Genomic DNA, 13,994 nt, shown 5'->3' with positions numbered 1-13,994 from the left:
ATGGTCATGCCATTTTGCCGTCAAGTCTCAGCACTGAAGGTGCAGCCTGTCCTCAGTGTGACTGTAATACCAGGAGCTCTTGGTGGCTATGACAGGAGTGGTGACAATGTGGCCACGATTCCAGACCCTGGAATTCTGCTAAATGTAGAAACGACTTAGGAATTTCTATTTCCTAAAAGTTTGATTAATGCTGGGACTAGGGCAATAAAAGGGGTGTAGAGGATGTCAGAGAGAACGTGAATATCTCAAGGGAATTATCCGGGGACGGATAACCTGATCCTTATGGCCACAGGTGGGGTGTACAGGTGCACATTCCCTTGGATCTGGGGGCAGCAGGTGCGCTTCTGGGCACAGGCTCTTAGCCAGCAATGGAAGTGTCATGAGCTCAGGATAGACTCTACCCAGGAGGGAGCTGGATGACATGCTGAGACATAATGCTTGAAGGACTGGAGACAGGAGAACACCTGTGTGTGACCCTAGCTGCCACCTCTCATTCCTGTGGGCAGAGGGGAGGCTGTCAGTGATGACGGCATCAGCCCTCCCCCTCACTAACAGAGGAGGGGCCAGGAGAGAAGTGTCTGTGTGTGTGTGTGTGTGTGTGTGTGTGTGTGTGTGTGTGTGTGTTTATAAGGTATTGGATCTGAGGGGCAGTAAGCAAGGAGGTAACGCCTTCCCAGTGGGGCTCTGATGACTTAGCTATCCCATGCGGCCTGTCTTCCCGAGACAAGGCAAATGGTGTAACCTGCTTTTTGAAGTGATTACAGGTGATCTGGGGAAATGACACCCTGCCCCAAGACTGTAGGACACCCTAGTATTTCCCTAGCCCCCTTTCAAGTTTCCTTTATTTGTTTAAGGGCACAGAAATGGAAAGATGGGCCTATGTGGGTAAGGTACAAGTTCCACAGTGGGAACTAGAATAGCCTCACTTTGAAGATTTAGACTTTCTCCTCTCCACAGTACGTTTATCCTAGATTCTTCCATACTGGAATAGTTTCCCTAAACACTTGTAGATGGATTTGCAAACAGGCTACATCATTTATTAGATAAGACCATGACAAACCAGAAGAAAGATAAGAGTGAATGCTTTAATGCAATGTCTTTCAAACTGTAGTCATGACCAATTAATGGGCTGTAACCTCATTTAGTGGATTGTCACCAGCATTAAAAAGCATGAAATAAATTAGTATAGAATAGAAAATATTAGAGTGCATTATCCATAGTAAGAATAAACTTTGTTTCTGGAATATATGTATACTAGGTTGCAATGTAAATTGTATGTCTTACTATGATCAAAACGAATTTTTTTTTTTTTTTTGGTCAGAAAGAAAGTTTGAAAGCCACTACTTTAATTGATTCTGTCTTTCATTAGCGTTAAACAAATACAACATATCCACTGTTCTCTTGGCAGTGACCAAATATATAACCTCATCAATACCAGAAACCACTGTTTATGTCATCCCAGTCTGCATTGCAAGTACTTTCAGGAGACGCTCTGACATAATCCAAAGGCAGTGAGCACTGCGGAGAGAGGCAGGCGCCTGAGCCCTGGGTGAGCAAAGCCAACAGTTCTTTTAAAGAGTTAACCAAGTATTTTTTTAAATATAAAAAGCTATCTTTTCTGTTTTCCTACAAGAAGTAATTATTTCCTCTCTCACTTATGATGTGAGTCTTTATGAGAAATAAGGCCAATCTCTTTCTCCACCCCCAGCAGAGATGAAAAAAAGAAGGTGAAAACATAATTTTTTTGCGGTACGCGGGCCTCTCACTGCTGTGGCCTCTCCCATTGCGGAGCACAGGCTCCGGACGCGCAGGCTCAGTGGCCATGGCTCACGGGCCTAGCCGGTGGGATCTTCCCGGACTGGGGCACGAACCCATGTCCCCTGCATCGGCAGGCGGACTCTCAACCACTGTGCCACCAGGGAAGCCCTAGAAACATTTTTTAAATTATGTCTGTAAAGCTTACCTCTGGGAAATAAGCAAACATGAACCGAGACTACCTTCCTGATGCCTGACACCATGGTTGTCAAGAAAGGATTTTCCATGTGGAGTGTCCTGATAGACACAATCAAGAAATCAAGTTGGTCGCAGTTTGACCAAGGTGAGGCATAGGAAAACATAGTTTTGGGAGGCTTTTGAAACAGAATATGTATCAGATATGCCCTACTAGTGTCACAGAGAAATCACACAATGCAGAGATCTTCCCAGGAGTCATTCCTTGGAAAACTGTAGAATCAGGTACGAGAGATGGAAACTACTTTTGATATTGGCTAACAGGAACAGAAAGAAGGGCATGTTCACAAATGTCAGAGTCGGAAGAAGAAATGACATTCATGAAATCTACAGTGTTCCTGGTTCAAGCCCCTCAAATCTGCTCTCTGCGAACTCATCACTTACGTGCATTTCAGGAGCACAGCGGCCCAGCAGATCTATAAGAGCCGAATAAAATGACATAATTGCATTGCCCATGTGCACAACCTCTTCTTCATCTTCATGGTCCTCCGAGCTGCTGAGACAGAACCAACACAAGGAGGTGTAGGCAGCCTGGCAGGTGGGGTCATGTTTTAGACACGATATAGAAACACTTTCTCTGCTCACCCTGGGCTTCACGCATCCTTTCCGTTGGGCTCCTTCTCTCCCTCTAGCTGTCAATGAGATGGTTTAACTCACCAAGCTCAAGGGACCCAAATATTTGTTCATGACATTCCTAGGGTCCCATGAACTTTACTGACATGAATGGATCATGCAGACCACACATACTCATGGAGCTGCACTCTGACCCCCAAAGCTCCTACCAACCATTCCTTCCCTTTTCCTTCCTTAATAGACATGGAAAGCACATTGGACAAGAAGTCAGAAGGGTCAAGTCCAGGTCCTGGCCCTGTTGCTAACAAGCTATTTGACTCTGGGCCCCAGTTATTCTCATTTTACATGAGAAATTTAGGACAGTTTATGTTCGGGATTCTATCTAACTCTGCCAGATCACCTACCAGAACTAATAAGCACCCCCCCTCCAAAAAAGAAAAAGGAGCCACTGGCTGCAAAGTTACCTCTGCTGAGTTATATCCCATCTCTAGATTCTGGGGTCTAATCTAGAGGCTGCAATAGAAGGGAAATGTTCACAAGACATAACGAAAGGGAGGTCACAAGGCAATCTGATAACGTACTAACTATATTTTTAACCATTAAATACCAAGATTTTTTTTTTTTTGCGGTACGCGGGCCTCTCACTGTTGTGGCCTCTCCCGTTGTGGAGCACAGGCTCCGGACGCGCAGGCTCAGCGGCCCCGGCTCACGGGCCCAGCCGCTCTGCGGCATGTGGGATCTTCCCGGACCGGGGCACGAACCCATGTCCCCTGCATCGGCAGGCAGACTCTCAACCACTGCGCCACCAGGGAAGCCCTAAACACCAAGATTTTTACTGCTGTGATTTTTCACATTCTGCAGCTTTCTTTTTACCTAAGGAATCAAATCGAACACTTTCGGAAGAGGGAGTGCAGGGTACTCCCTCTTCTTAAAAGTGAGGTATGAGATGGGACACCAAGGTTCAAAATACTGAAGGGAACGGGCTGGGGTTAGACAGTGACTGGAACCCTGTTGATCCAGGCCTCTTAGCCTGGATACAGCTTCCTCCCATGGGGATGCCATAGGGAGGCGCAGCGAGGGCTGAAAGAGCTTGCTGACTCCTCCATTTGCCAACTGGCCTGAGTGGAGTAGGAGAAATGGAAAGGGGTGAAGATGATACTGATCACTAGGCTTACTGGGAGTCAAGATAACAACAAGCTTGACACAGTGACCTAAAATGTGTGAGCCACAACTGCAGAGCGCCTGTGCTTTCTCTGCCAGGGGGAGGTTATGGACGTTTGCTTTACCGTGCGTGTACTGAGAATATTTCAGAGCTCGACAACCATACTGGGGTGAGAAGGCAATTCATTCACTTACACTTCTCTCTTGTACCCCTGCGAGGGGAGGTCGAGGGCTGGGTTCTCGGAGATCTTAATGGCGCCTTGCATGGCCGCCAATAGACCATTTCCTCCTTCACCCCGCAGGGCCGGGCCGAAGCACTCGGGGCGTCTGATGAGCAGCTTGACCACGACACTGGCGTTTTCTTCCACGCTTTCACCTAAGGGAAAGAAGCGTTATTACCATCTCATTGGAGAGAACAACCCCGGAACTGATTTCTTTTTGGCCACGCCAGGTGGCTTGGTTCCCAGACCAGGGATTGAACCCATGTCCTCAGCAGTGACAGTGCAGAGTCCTAACTACTGGACCACAAGGGAATTCCCCCAGATTTGATTTCTAATTGACGAGGCTGGGAGAACAGTATTTGATTGACCTTGTCACATGCTCTTAAGATTACGAGGTAATACTGATGCAGAGAGAGGGGAGCTTTGATAAATTACATCAGACTCTATTTATTTGAAGTATTACGATTAACTGATATAGAACAGTCTTACTTCTCAGTTCAGGATTTTGTGCTATTCACATTATTTCGCTATATTTAGGTCCTCAGAGGGCAAGAAATACACTACTGAGTCTGCCATGGATTACTGATTGATTCACAAGTGACTTTACCTCTTTATTAACTCCCTGAGGGGTGCTTAATAGGTATTTCCTTCCTTCCTTTGAGAGGAGGTAAGATGGTAACTCAATCGGGTGTGCCTCAATTAACATCCGGAGAAGTGACATGCTAGCTCCTGAGCTGTCTTCTCTCAGAGTCTAATACATACCCTAGAACAACCAGGTCTGTGGGGATGAACCTCAGGGCATTTCTGAAATCATTTATCCAGGTGAGAATCTACTTGGTAAAGTTATCTTGGTTACTCTTAGACTAGCTCTGTGGGGAGCTAAAGGTTGGACAATTGTATTTTGCTGGTATTTTTCTTTGGAAGAACCATAGACAACTAAGACAGGGTATCATTTCCCAAAGAAATAATTAAGCAGTGAACTATGACATGTAGAGAGGGATAGCCAATGCTTCTCAGAGCCAATATTTTTAATCAAAAGTAGTTTTACAGCTTGTTCAAGCAATTTCATGAAACACACTTTCTGTCTCAGTGTCTCAGATGACAACTTAATTTGTGTCTAAGAACTTATCCCTGGGCTAATAAGAAGCCTCAAAGACAAGACTTTTTGATGTTGTATATTGGATGAAGCCTAAAGAAAAACTTTTAAATAAGATCATTAGATATCATTAGAGGATTGAGCTCTATAATAGATAGCATCTTGATATGCTGTTGTAATATTAATTATTTATTCTTGCATTAAAATTTTCCTCCAATGTTAGCAGGTTAAGGCAGTAACTATTATTTCACAGTTTCTGTAGTCAGGAATTCGGGAGTGACTAAGTGAGGTGGTCCTGGCTTGGGATCTCCTATGAGGTTGCAGTAAAAATATCAGCGAGCGCTGCAGTCTCCTGAAGGCGTGACTGGACGTGGAGTATCAGCTTCCACACTCACTCACATGGCTGTTGGCAGGAGGCCTCCGTTCCTCACCATGTGACCTCTCCACAGGGCTCCTTGAGTGTTCTCATGACATGCCAGCTGGCTTCCCACAGAGCAAAGGATCCAAGAGAGAGGGTAAGGCAGAAGCTGCAATACCTTTTACAACTTTGTCACATACTGTCACTTCTGCCATACCCTATTCATGAGAAGTGATTCACTGAGTCCAGCTCACACTCAAAGGGAGAAGAAGGGCTTCCCTGGTGGCGCAGTGGTTGAGAGTCCGCCTGCCGGTGCAGGGGACGCAGGTTCGTGCCCCGGTCCGGGAAGATCCCACATGCCGCAGAGCGGATGGGCCCGTGAGCCGGGGCCGCTGAGCCTGCGCGTCCGGAGCCTGTGCTCCACAACGGGAGAGGCCACAACAGTGAGAGGCCCGCGTACCGGAAAAAAAAAAAAAAAAAAAAAAAGGGAGAAGAAGCAGGTTCCATCTTTTGGAAGAAGGAGCATGGAAGAATTTATAGATATATTTTAAAACTATCACAGGAGTTTAAGTTCTGTTTGATGAAAAATTTTATGAATCAACTTAGAGTAGAGCATTCGGATGGGAACCCATAAAATCTGGCTTCTCTTCCAGATTTTTAGCAAATCCCTGTGTGAGTATGTACACTGCACAGTCTCACTGGGTCTCATTTGCCCTGTTGAGATGTTTGTGCCTCTTCTAGTTTTAGAGTGAGTCTATTCGTTTAACCTATATGCAGAGATCTCTTCCACCATGTCCACAGCATCAGAAGGGCTGAGCTTGCTGTTCATATATTTGAAACTGACTTGTGCCCACACAAACTCACAAGTGAACACACTGCTGTGTCTCACAGCCCTGGAGAGTCTACCTGTAGTCCTGGTCAAGAGCTTGGCCTGCTGACGTCCTCTTTTACCACTTGACCTTCTACACCACAGGTAAAATTCAGGATTGTAAGTATATACCTCTGTAAGTTTTAGAACTGTGTAACTAGATTCAGAATATTTCATTAAACTGAATTTATACAGCCCATCAGCATGCATTCACTATTTTATAGCTCAATCCTTCAAGAAGAGACTGAAATTTTTATAAAGGAGCTTTTCTTCGGGTTTCATCTAATATAACATCAAAAAAGAATTTGTTTTTAATTAAACCAGAATCCATGTGAAGAAAATTCTCAGGAGGTGCTATAAAGGGAAAATAATCACAATAATGGTATGGTGGAATGAATCAGGGCAGGAAAGGAACCCAAGGACAAGGTTGAGTGATACTGTACAGTTTACAGAAGAGCTCAGATAAAGAGGTGACGCTAAGTCTTAAGGACATATTTTCCTATGAGGTGGACCTAGCATTGATACATGATAGAGTTGAATCACAGAGGGATACTTAAAGAAAAGCACCATGATCATCAGCATATTTGAAAGCAAATATTCTTAGTTACAGACATAACTCACAGCTGGCTACTTTCAAATGTTGTTCGCCCACAAAACTTACCAGGTAGCACACTCTTAGTTGTCATTTTCTATGACAAGGATAATGACGCTAAAACTTTGAAATTGTAAGTGTCAAAAAATGGAGAAAAAACCCAACCCTGTTAGTCAAGCTTACTTAAACACTGTGCTCTGATTCTTTCAGTTCTCAGAATGGAAACACTTGTGGGTCAGCCCTTGCCTTTACCAGCACACTGAAATTAACTTAGCTCTTTCCGAAGCGATCAGCATCATGGAATTTGACGGAACGTGGACCACAGTGTCCAAAAGAATTTGAAAAATCAGGCTATGAGTTCTATATTGAGTTTGCTATTGAAATTCATTTGCCAAATTAGCCTTATTTTATCTGAATTTCAGGTCTTCAAATCTAAGCTAATTAGGTTGGAGCTACAATGGACCCAGGAAGCCGTCGCTCGATCACTGAATTGTGGTCAATCCGTGGGGGATGCAGAGGGCGCCCTGCAATAGGAAGGAACTGAAGTGCAACCATTGATGCTAACTGGAGAGGGGACCAAGGAAAAGAATTTCTCAAGGCTTCACAAGGTAGAGAGGATGGCCTGATTAGAAGAGAGAGAACATTCTCTTCCTAATTACCTGTAGTTCAGGAAGTTGGACTGCCAACCAAATCCACAGTGGGGAAGCTGAATACTGACCTTGAGGGCATTTTTCAAGGGAGAGAGAGATCTGAGGTAAGCTAGTTTTGCCCAGGGGCTTACAGCAATGTTTTTGCTGGAGTTCCAAATGAATAATAAGCTTAATAGCAGTGTGTATGTTCACAGAGCCTTTCTTCAAAGGCTCTCAACACTGCCTTCGCATTAGGACCTTCTTTTCAATGTTCCTAAGAAGTTGGATGGAAATGGAATGATTCTCCCCATTTTAACCAGAAGCGGTCATTCTCACCACAGGGATGATTAGGAAGGATGAAATGATTTTACCTTCCGCCCATCGCTTTTCTTACTCTCTCTATTCTAAACACAATCCCTGTTTTAAGTTCCTTTGCCTGGAACTTTGCCTTTCTCATTCCTTTGATATAAAACCTTGATCTAGGTAACTCCACTTCATCCTTCAGGACCAGCTTAAGCTTGGAAGCCCCAGAGGATCTAGTCCTCTCAAATACCCTATCCTCTTCCTTAAAGCACTGCACACAAGTATAATTAATGAATTGTTTGCATCTGTTTCTACTTTCTCACTAGACTGTATATTTAATAAGAACAGAGCTCATGTCTGAATTATCTAACACTGTATGCTCAAGCCTCTTGTTAACATCATGTAGAGGCTTGAAATGATCAGATGGAACGCTGAGGGTGACTGACTCTCCATCACTGCATTATCAGACCAATTATCAGCCTTTGTTTGCAGGAAGCAAGGCTGTCCGTTTCCTAGGATTATAAATTTGAGAACATCTTAGACATTTTAATCCTAACCATCCCCGGTCATCAGTACCAATCACACTGAAGAATGGTTATTACATCTTTTTCTAACTCTAAAAACATGAATATATGAACCAGCTGATTCTTTTAAGCATTCATTCCTACTATGCCCTTCAAAGCTAACATGCTACTTTGTACCCTGGATCCTAAAAGACTTTTCTTCCATTGTTATTGAGACATAAACGACACATCCTAAAAGTTTCATGGCTCCCAGCTCAATGTCCCCCAGTATGCTCTCCCCCAACTACTCTGTTAAACTATGTCCATTTCTTTCTTCAAGATGTTATTCAACATTTGCCTTCTTCCCCAGGCATTCCTATATTCACTTCACCAGATTCCAACAAGCACCATCATTTCTGGCCTGCCAACAGTCACACGTCTCACTACGTAGGTAGGTGTAGTTGAGTTTTTAGTATGTATGTACGTTGCTGATAATTTTACTTGGGTTTGCTCTGTTTGCTGCTTTGATTCGTAAGTGACTTCAGGGCAGAACTTCTAGAGCATGTCTCCTGTCACTTCTCATAACCCCTCATGTACTCTTCACATGTCATATGATGGATGCCCAGCTTATGACCACTGATGATCAAGCTGCCTAGGGAAACAAGATTCAGCAAAGCTAGGACATGCTGTGTTCCTCACAGATAAGCTTGTAGCCTGAGGAAGATATCACTAGAATACTCCGAGGACTCTAACGAGGCACAGAATTACTTTTTCTTTCTTTTTGAGGATTTGTAAGGAATCTTTTCCTACTTGGTGCTACATTAGGAAGGGATTAATCAGACACCCAGACACATCTGTGTGTACACTGGCTATAAAGTTTGCAACTCCTGGGTTAATAGAAACTTGTCAGCTTCAGGACTCCTAGCGTTAAACACAACCCAAGGCTTCCCAGCAAGCTAATAAAAATAAAGTGGAGAAAATGATATGCTTTAAGAAGATTTAACACCAACTGTAATAGAAACTAGTAAAATAATGTTAGAAAGAATTTTCGAATTCTATTATTCTGATATAGCAAGAGCTTTTTTTATTTTTAAAACATCTTTATTGGAGTAAAATTGCTTTACAATGTTGTGTTAGTTTCTGCTGTACAACAAAGTGAATCAGCTCTATGTATACATATATCCCCATATCCCCTCCCTCTTAGCAAGAGCTTTTGATTTGCCTTCAAAAAAAATTTTTTTTAAACATTAGCACCAAACAGAAATTAAATAATTCCACAATTACTGATCAGCTCAGAGGAGGAAATGCTATTTCTCCCTGCTCATTAGGGAGAAAGTGTTGTCAAGGCAATACTACATAACGGTTTGAGTGCAGTTTGGCCTCTGGAGCCAAACTGCTCTGGTTCAAATCTTAGGAAAAGTCTTACTAGCTGTGTGATTCTGGGAAAGGTACTTAATCTCTCTCAGCAGAGGGGTGTTTATCCATAAAATGATAAAGATAACTGTATCTAACTCATTGGATTGTTGCGTCAAATGAATAAGTTAATACTTATAAAAGTGCTTTGAACCATGCCTGGCACATGAAAATGCTAAGTGCTAGCTGTTATTACCACCGCCACCATCCTCACCGCGCACTACCACCTACCACAGTCACCCCCACAACCCACTATGACCGTCTGCCACCCAGCCATCATGTACCACCACCACTACCATCACCCACTATGACCACCCCTACCATCACTCACCACTACCCACGAAACATTATCACCACACGTACCATCACTAAACACCACTCACCTTGATCACCTCACAAAACCCACGATGGCTACCACTCAACCATCATATCCCATCATCACTGTCATCACCAATCACTACCCACTATTACTACCCTCACTATGACTCACCCACCATCACCACCTACCACCAACCGACCCCCACCATCACCCATCACCCGCCATAACCACTCCCGTTATCTATCATGATCACTCATAACACCTTCATCTTTCACTGCTGAGCAGAGGCCACAAAAGTGGCCGGGAAGTCCTTTGTAATCACCTCTTAGATATAAAGACTTTGAAATAAAGATGTAAAGACAAAGAGCTTTGAGATCCCAAGGAATCTGTTTATGAGAGTCTTCCCATTTCAAATGCCCTAATACTCTTGTAAGGATCACGATAACAATGCCAACTAACACAACTGCAGGCTTACTACATTTCTGGCAGTGTGCTAATCTGAGTTTTCCACGGATCACTTCATTTAAGCCTCACAACAGCTCTGTGAGATATATGCCATTATTATCTCTGTTTTATACACAAAAAACCCCCGAGGCTAGGAAAGTCTTAGTAACTTGCCTAAATTCACAGAGCTAGTGATGGAGCCATATCTGAAGCCAAGATACTCCATCCTCCAGCCCAAACTCTTCCATGTCATTCTGCTGTGACTGAGCCACTCTATCTCCTCTAGGTGCTCAACAAGATTCTAATTTTTTCTTTTTCCATACTTGCCATCCCTCTCTCTTTCATGCTCTCCCCTGTGACAGTCCACTCCTACCATTTCAACTGCAGGTGACCCGCAAGTCTACTCGGTCCCAATCTGTTGCCTGATTGATCTCTAGCCTATTGCCCCAATTAGGGGCATCTCCATCTGGGGTTCGCAAATCATTACCTGAATCACACAAGCTCATTACCCTCCATCTCAAACCATTTTCTCCTTTTGACCATCCTTATTTCTTTTCTCCCTACCCTTAAATCTCTAAGCTTCAGGACTTCCCTGGTGGCATAGTGGTTAAGAATCCACCTGACAAAGCAGCGGACAAGGGACACGGGTTCAATCCCTGGTCCGGGAAGATCCCACATGCCATGGAGTAACTAAGTCCATGCACCGCAACTACTGAGCCTGTGCTCTAGAGCCCGTGAGCCACAACTACTGAGCCCGCGTGCCACAACTACTGAAGCTCGTGCACTCCAGAGCCCATGCTCCGCAGCAAGAGAAGCCACCGCAATGAGAAGTCCGTGTACCGCAAAGAGGAGTATCCCCCACTCGCCGCAACTAGAGAAAGCCCGCGTGCAGCAATGAAGACCCAACACACACACACACACACACAAAATCTCTAACCTTCAAAGTGACTTCTGTTCCTTTTCTCCCAACATACCCAGGGCCCAGCCACCAGAGTCATCGCCACCAGCGAGTTCTGTAAATTCTGTCTCTGTAATTTATTTCCAGCTGGTCTCCTCCATCCCATTCCCATCACCACCATTATAATTCAGAAACTCATTATCCTAACCTGGGCACAGAAGTTCCCAGTGGTTGCCATCAATCTCTCTTCTTTCCCAGTTCTCTGCACACGGAATCAAGACAAAACTCTTCAGCTTGGCATTTAGATTCTCCCTAGTATAGCTGCCTACCTACCTTTTAAACCTCGTCTCTTACCACTGTCAACCATGTATCTATCCTCTAGATCAGCCAATCACTGTGTTTCCTGAGCATGTGTGCTTTAGCTCTCAGGCCACTGTTCAAGCTTCTCCCTACCTGGATCACCTCTTCTGCATCTCTGCATCTGGAAATCTGACCCTTCAAAGCTCATCTCTAATATCACCTCCCCCAGGAGGCTTTTTCTGATCTCAACAGGATGTGAGCTTCCCCTCGTGAAATCCTCTATCACTCTGTCCCTACCTCACTCCACTCCTTATTACAGTGACCTCTCTCCATGCCTGTTCCACTTACTAGACTGTTAATTCTTTCAATGCAAAAGCCAACATCCTTTGCCAGGACCAAATGTGGCCTTTATATAATAGAGACACAATAAACATTAAAGTGCACATATCTTCCTACTGATGGTCTAATAGATTTGCTAGAATGTACTGCGTTATGAAATCGTACTGTAGAGAATATATTAAAAAGACATAAAACAATCTGAAAGCAAAGAGGTGGACCAAATGCTTTTGGTTTAGAGTTTAGTTGAATATGGTAGTACCTAATAAGCATAAGGAAGTTTTGGAATTTGGCGATCCAGGTAAGACCATAGCCAGTAGACTCCTCTACCTTCATAACCCATGTGGACAGTCCCACTAATTGACTCATAAAGCACTTGATCTTGACTGCGAAGGTGGCCAACATGAATAAATGGGTCCTGCCTGTATCTGGTTTGTGTCATACAGTCTATTTACATAATTTGGGGACATTTATGAATCCTTAAAATCTATTTAACAAAAATTTTCCCTTTATTACCACAGTAACTCTGCATTAATTCTGGACATGCAATCATCTGGATTAGAAGTAAGACAGACTATTAGAGGATGCTCTGAAACTGGCCTCAGAGGAAGAAAATGGAGTTTAGCAATGCTGATGATGGACAGACAGGAGGGACAGTGACGAACACGCAGAGAGAAGCAGAAGGCCCGAGTTCCTAAAAACTTGGCTGGATGAGTCCCAGGGGAACAAGAGGTAGACATCTCAAGGTCTGTCACCAAGTCAGGAAAGGGGAAAAACCAGGACAATGGGAACCATTCAAATATTAAGAATAGAGTGCATTATGGTGTAGGAAAATAAGCAGGGGGGGTGGGGAGGGGAAGGAAGACAAGAAGAGCACATGGGAATATAATGATCACGTCACACCAATATATATATATATAAAATTTTTTTTTTTTGCAGTACGCGGGCCTCTCACCGCCGTGGCCTCTCCCGTTGCGGAGCACAGGCTCCGGACGCGCAGGCTCAGCGGCCATGGCTCACGGGCCCAGCCGCTCCGCGGCGTGTGGGATCTTCCTGGACCGGGGCACGAACCCGTGTCCCCTGCATCGGCAGGCGGACTCTCAACCACCGCGCCACCAGGGAAGCCGCATCGCCAATATGTTTTTAGGTGAATTCTCATAGTTAGAAAAATCGGCATGATTGTTAATTAGGTGCAATCCCTCTTTGTGATCACTTAACCAGCCCAGCTGGATTTGTTGGCCTGAAACTCCAAACTGGGAAAAGGGAGAACTATTATAACTATAACGTAAATGTAAGTGAATTAGTATTTTAGCAGAATCTAGGGAGACAAGGTACAGTTTTAAGAAAGTAGTTTACCTATTTTACACAATATTCAGCACATTAAACTAGTGAAAATACAGAATTTGTGTCAACTTGGAATTCACTATAAATGAGAGGTGACTTGTATCAATATTAAGAAGAATAATATTTAGGGTTTCTATAGCAATTTTTTTCTCCTGGGAGTTTAGTTACCTTTAACAGTGATCAGTTATTCCTGATTTTTATTCATCCATCCATCCATCCATCCATCCATCCATCCTTCCTCCCATCCATCTATCCATCCATCACTCCATCCATCCATCCATCCAACCAATAGTCTAAGGATCTGGAGGCACACCTGCATTTAATTCTGTGAAACAGGTGAGATTAAGATATTAATAAGCCCCCTCTTTTAGGAGAAGAGGTACAGAGAGATGACAAGCCCAAGCCCATGCAGTGAGTTCCTTGCAGGCTCTGGCACTAGAGCTCAGGACTGTCCATTGGATTCTACTCTTGATCCTTGTCTAGCCTGATTCTCCCTGAGATTTTTCTTCCAGCTGCCACCTACCTACAGAATCTATCATATTTATGGAGAGGAAGCAGTGCAAAGGATTTCCTTTTCCTAGTATCCGCCACAATTATGCCATCCTAGGTCTGAAAAACATGGAAAA

The 13,994-nt window shown here is 44.0% G+C and overlaps 1 protein-coding gene across 2 annotated transcripts in view; it reads right to left on the bottom strand.

Annotated features, from left to right (window-relative positions):
- The window catches only part of RYR3 (ryanodine receptor 3), a 563,985-nt gene that overhangs the window by 120,722 nt on the left and 429,269 nt on the right, over positions 1 to 13,994 (bottom strand). For both annotated transcript variants that reach the window (XM_029237020.1, XM_029237021.1), the window contains exons 44-45: positions 3,940 to 4,120; positions 2,395 to 2,506 (exon numbers count right to left, since the gene is read on the bottom strand). In XM_029237020.1, coding sequence (XP_029092853.1) covers positions 2,395 to 2,506; positions 3,940 to 4,120 — 293 coding nt within the window. The remainder of the gene's footprint in view (positions 1 to 2,394; positions 2,507 to 3,939; positions 4,121 to 13,994) is intronic.

The sequence above is a fragment of the Monodon monoceros genome, unplaced genomic scaffold (genome assembly GCF_005190385.1).
Source record: "Monodon monoceros isolate NGI ecotype Baffin Bay Population unplaced genomic scaffold, NGI_Narwhal_1 Super_Scaffold_21, whole genome shotgun sequence".
In the NCBI taxonomy this organism is placed as follows: Eukaryota; Metazoa; Chordata; class Mammalia; order Artiodactyla; family Monodontidae; genus Monodon; species Monodon monoceros.
Note: the sequence above shows the minus strand (reverse complement) of the source record. Positions and strands in the feature narration are given on the sequence as shown.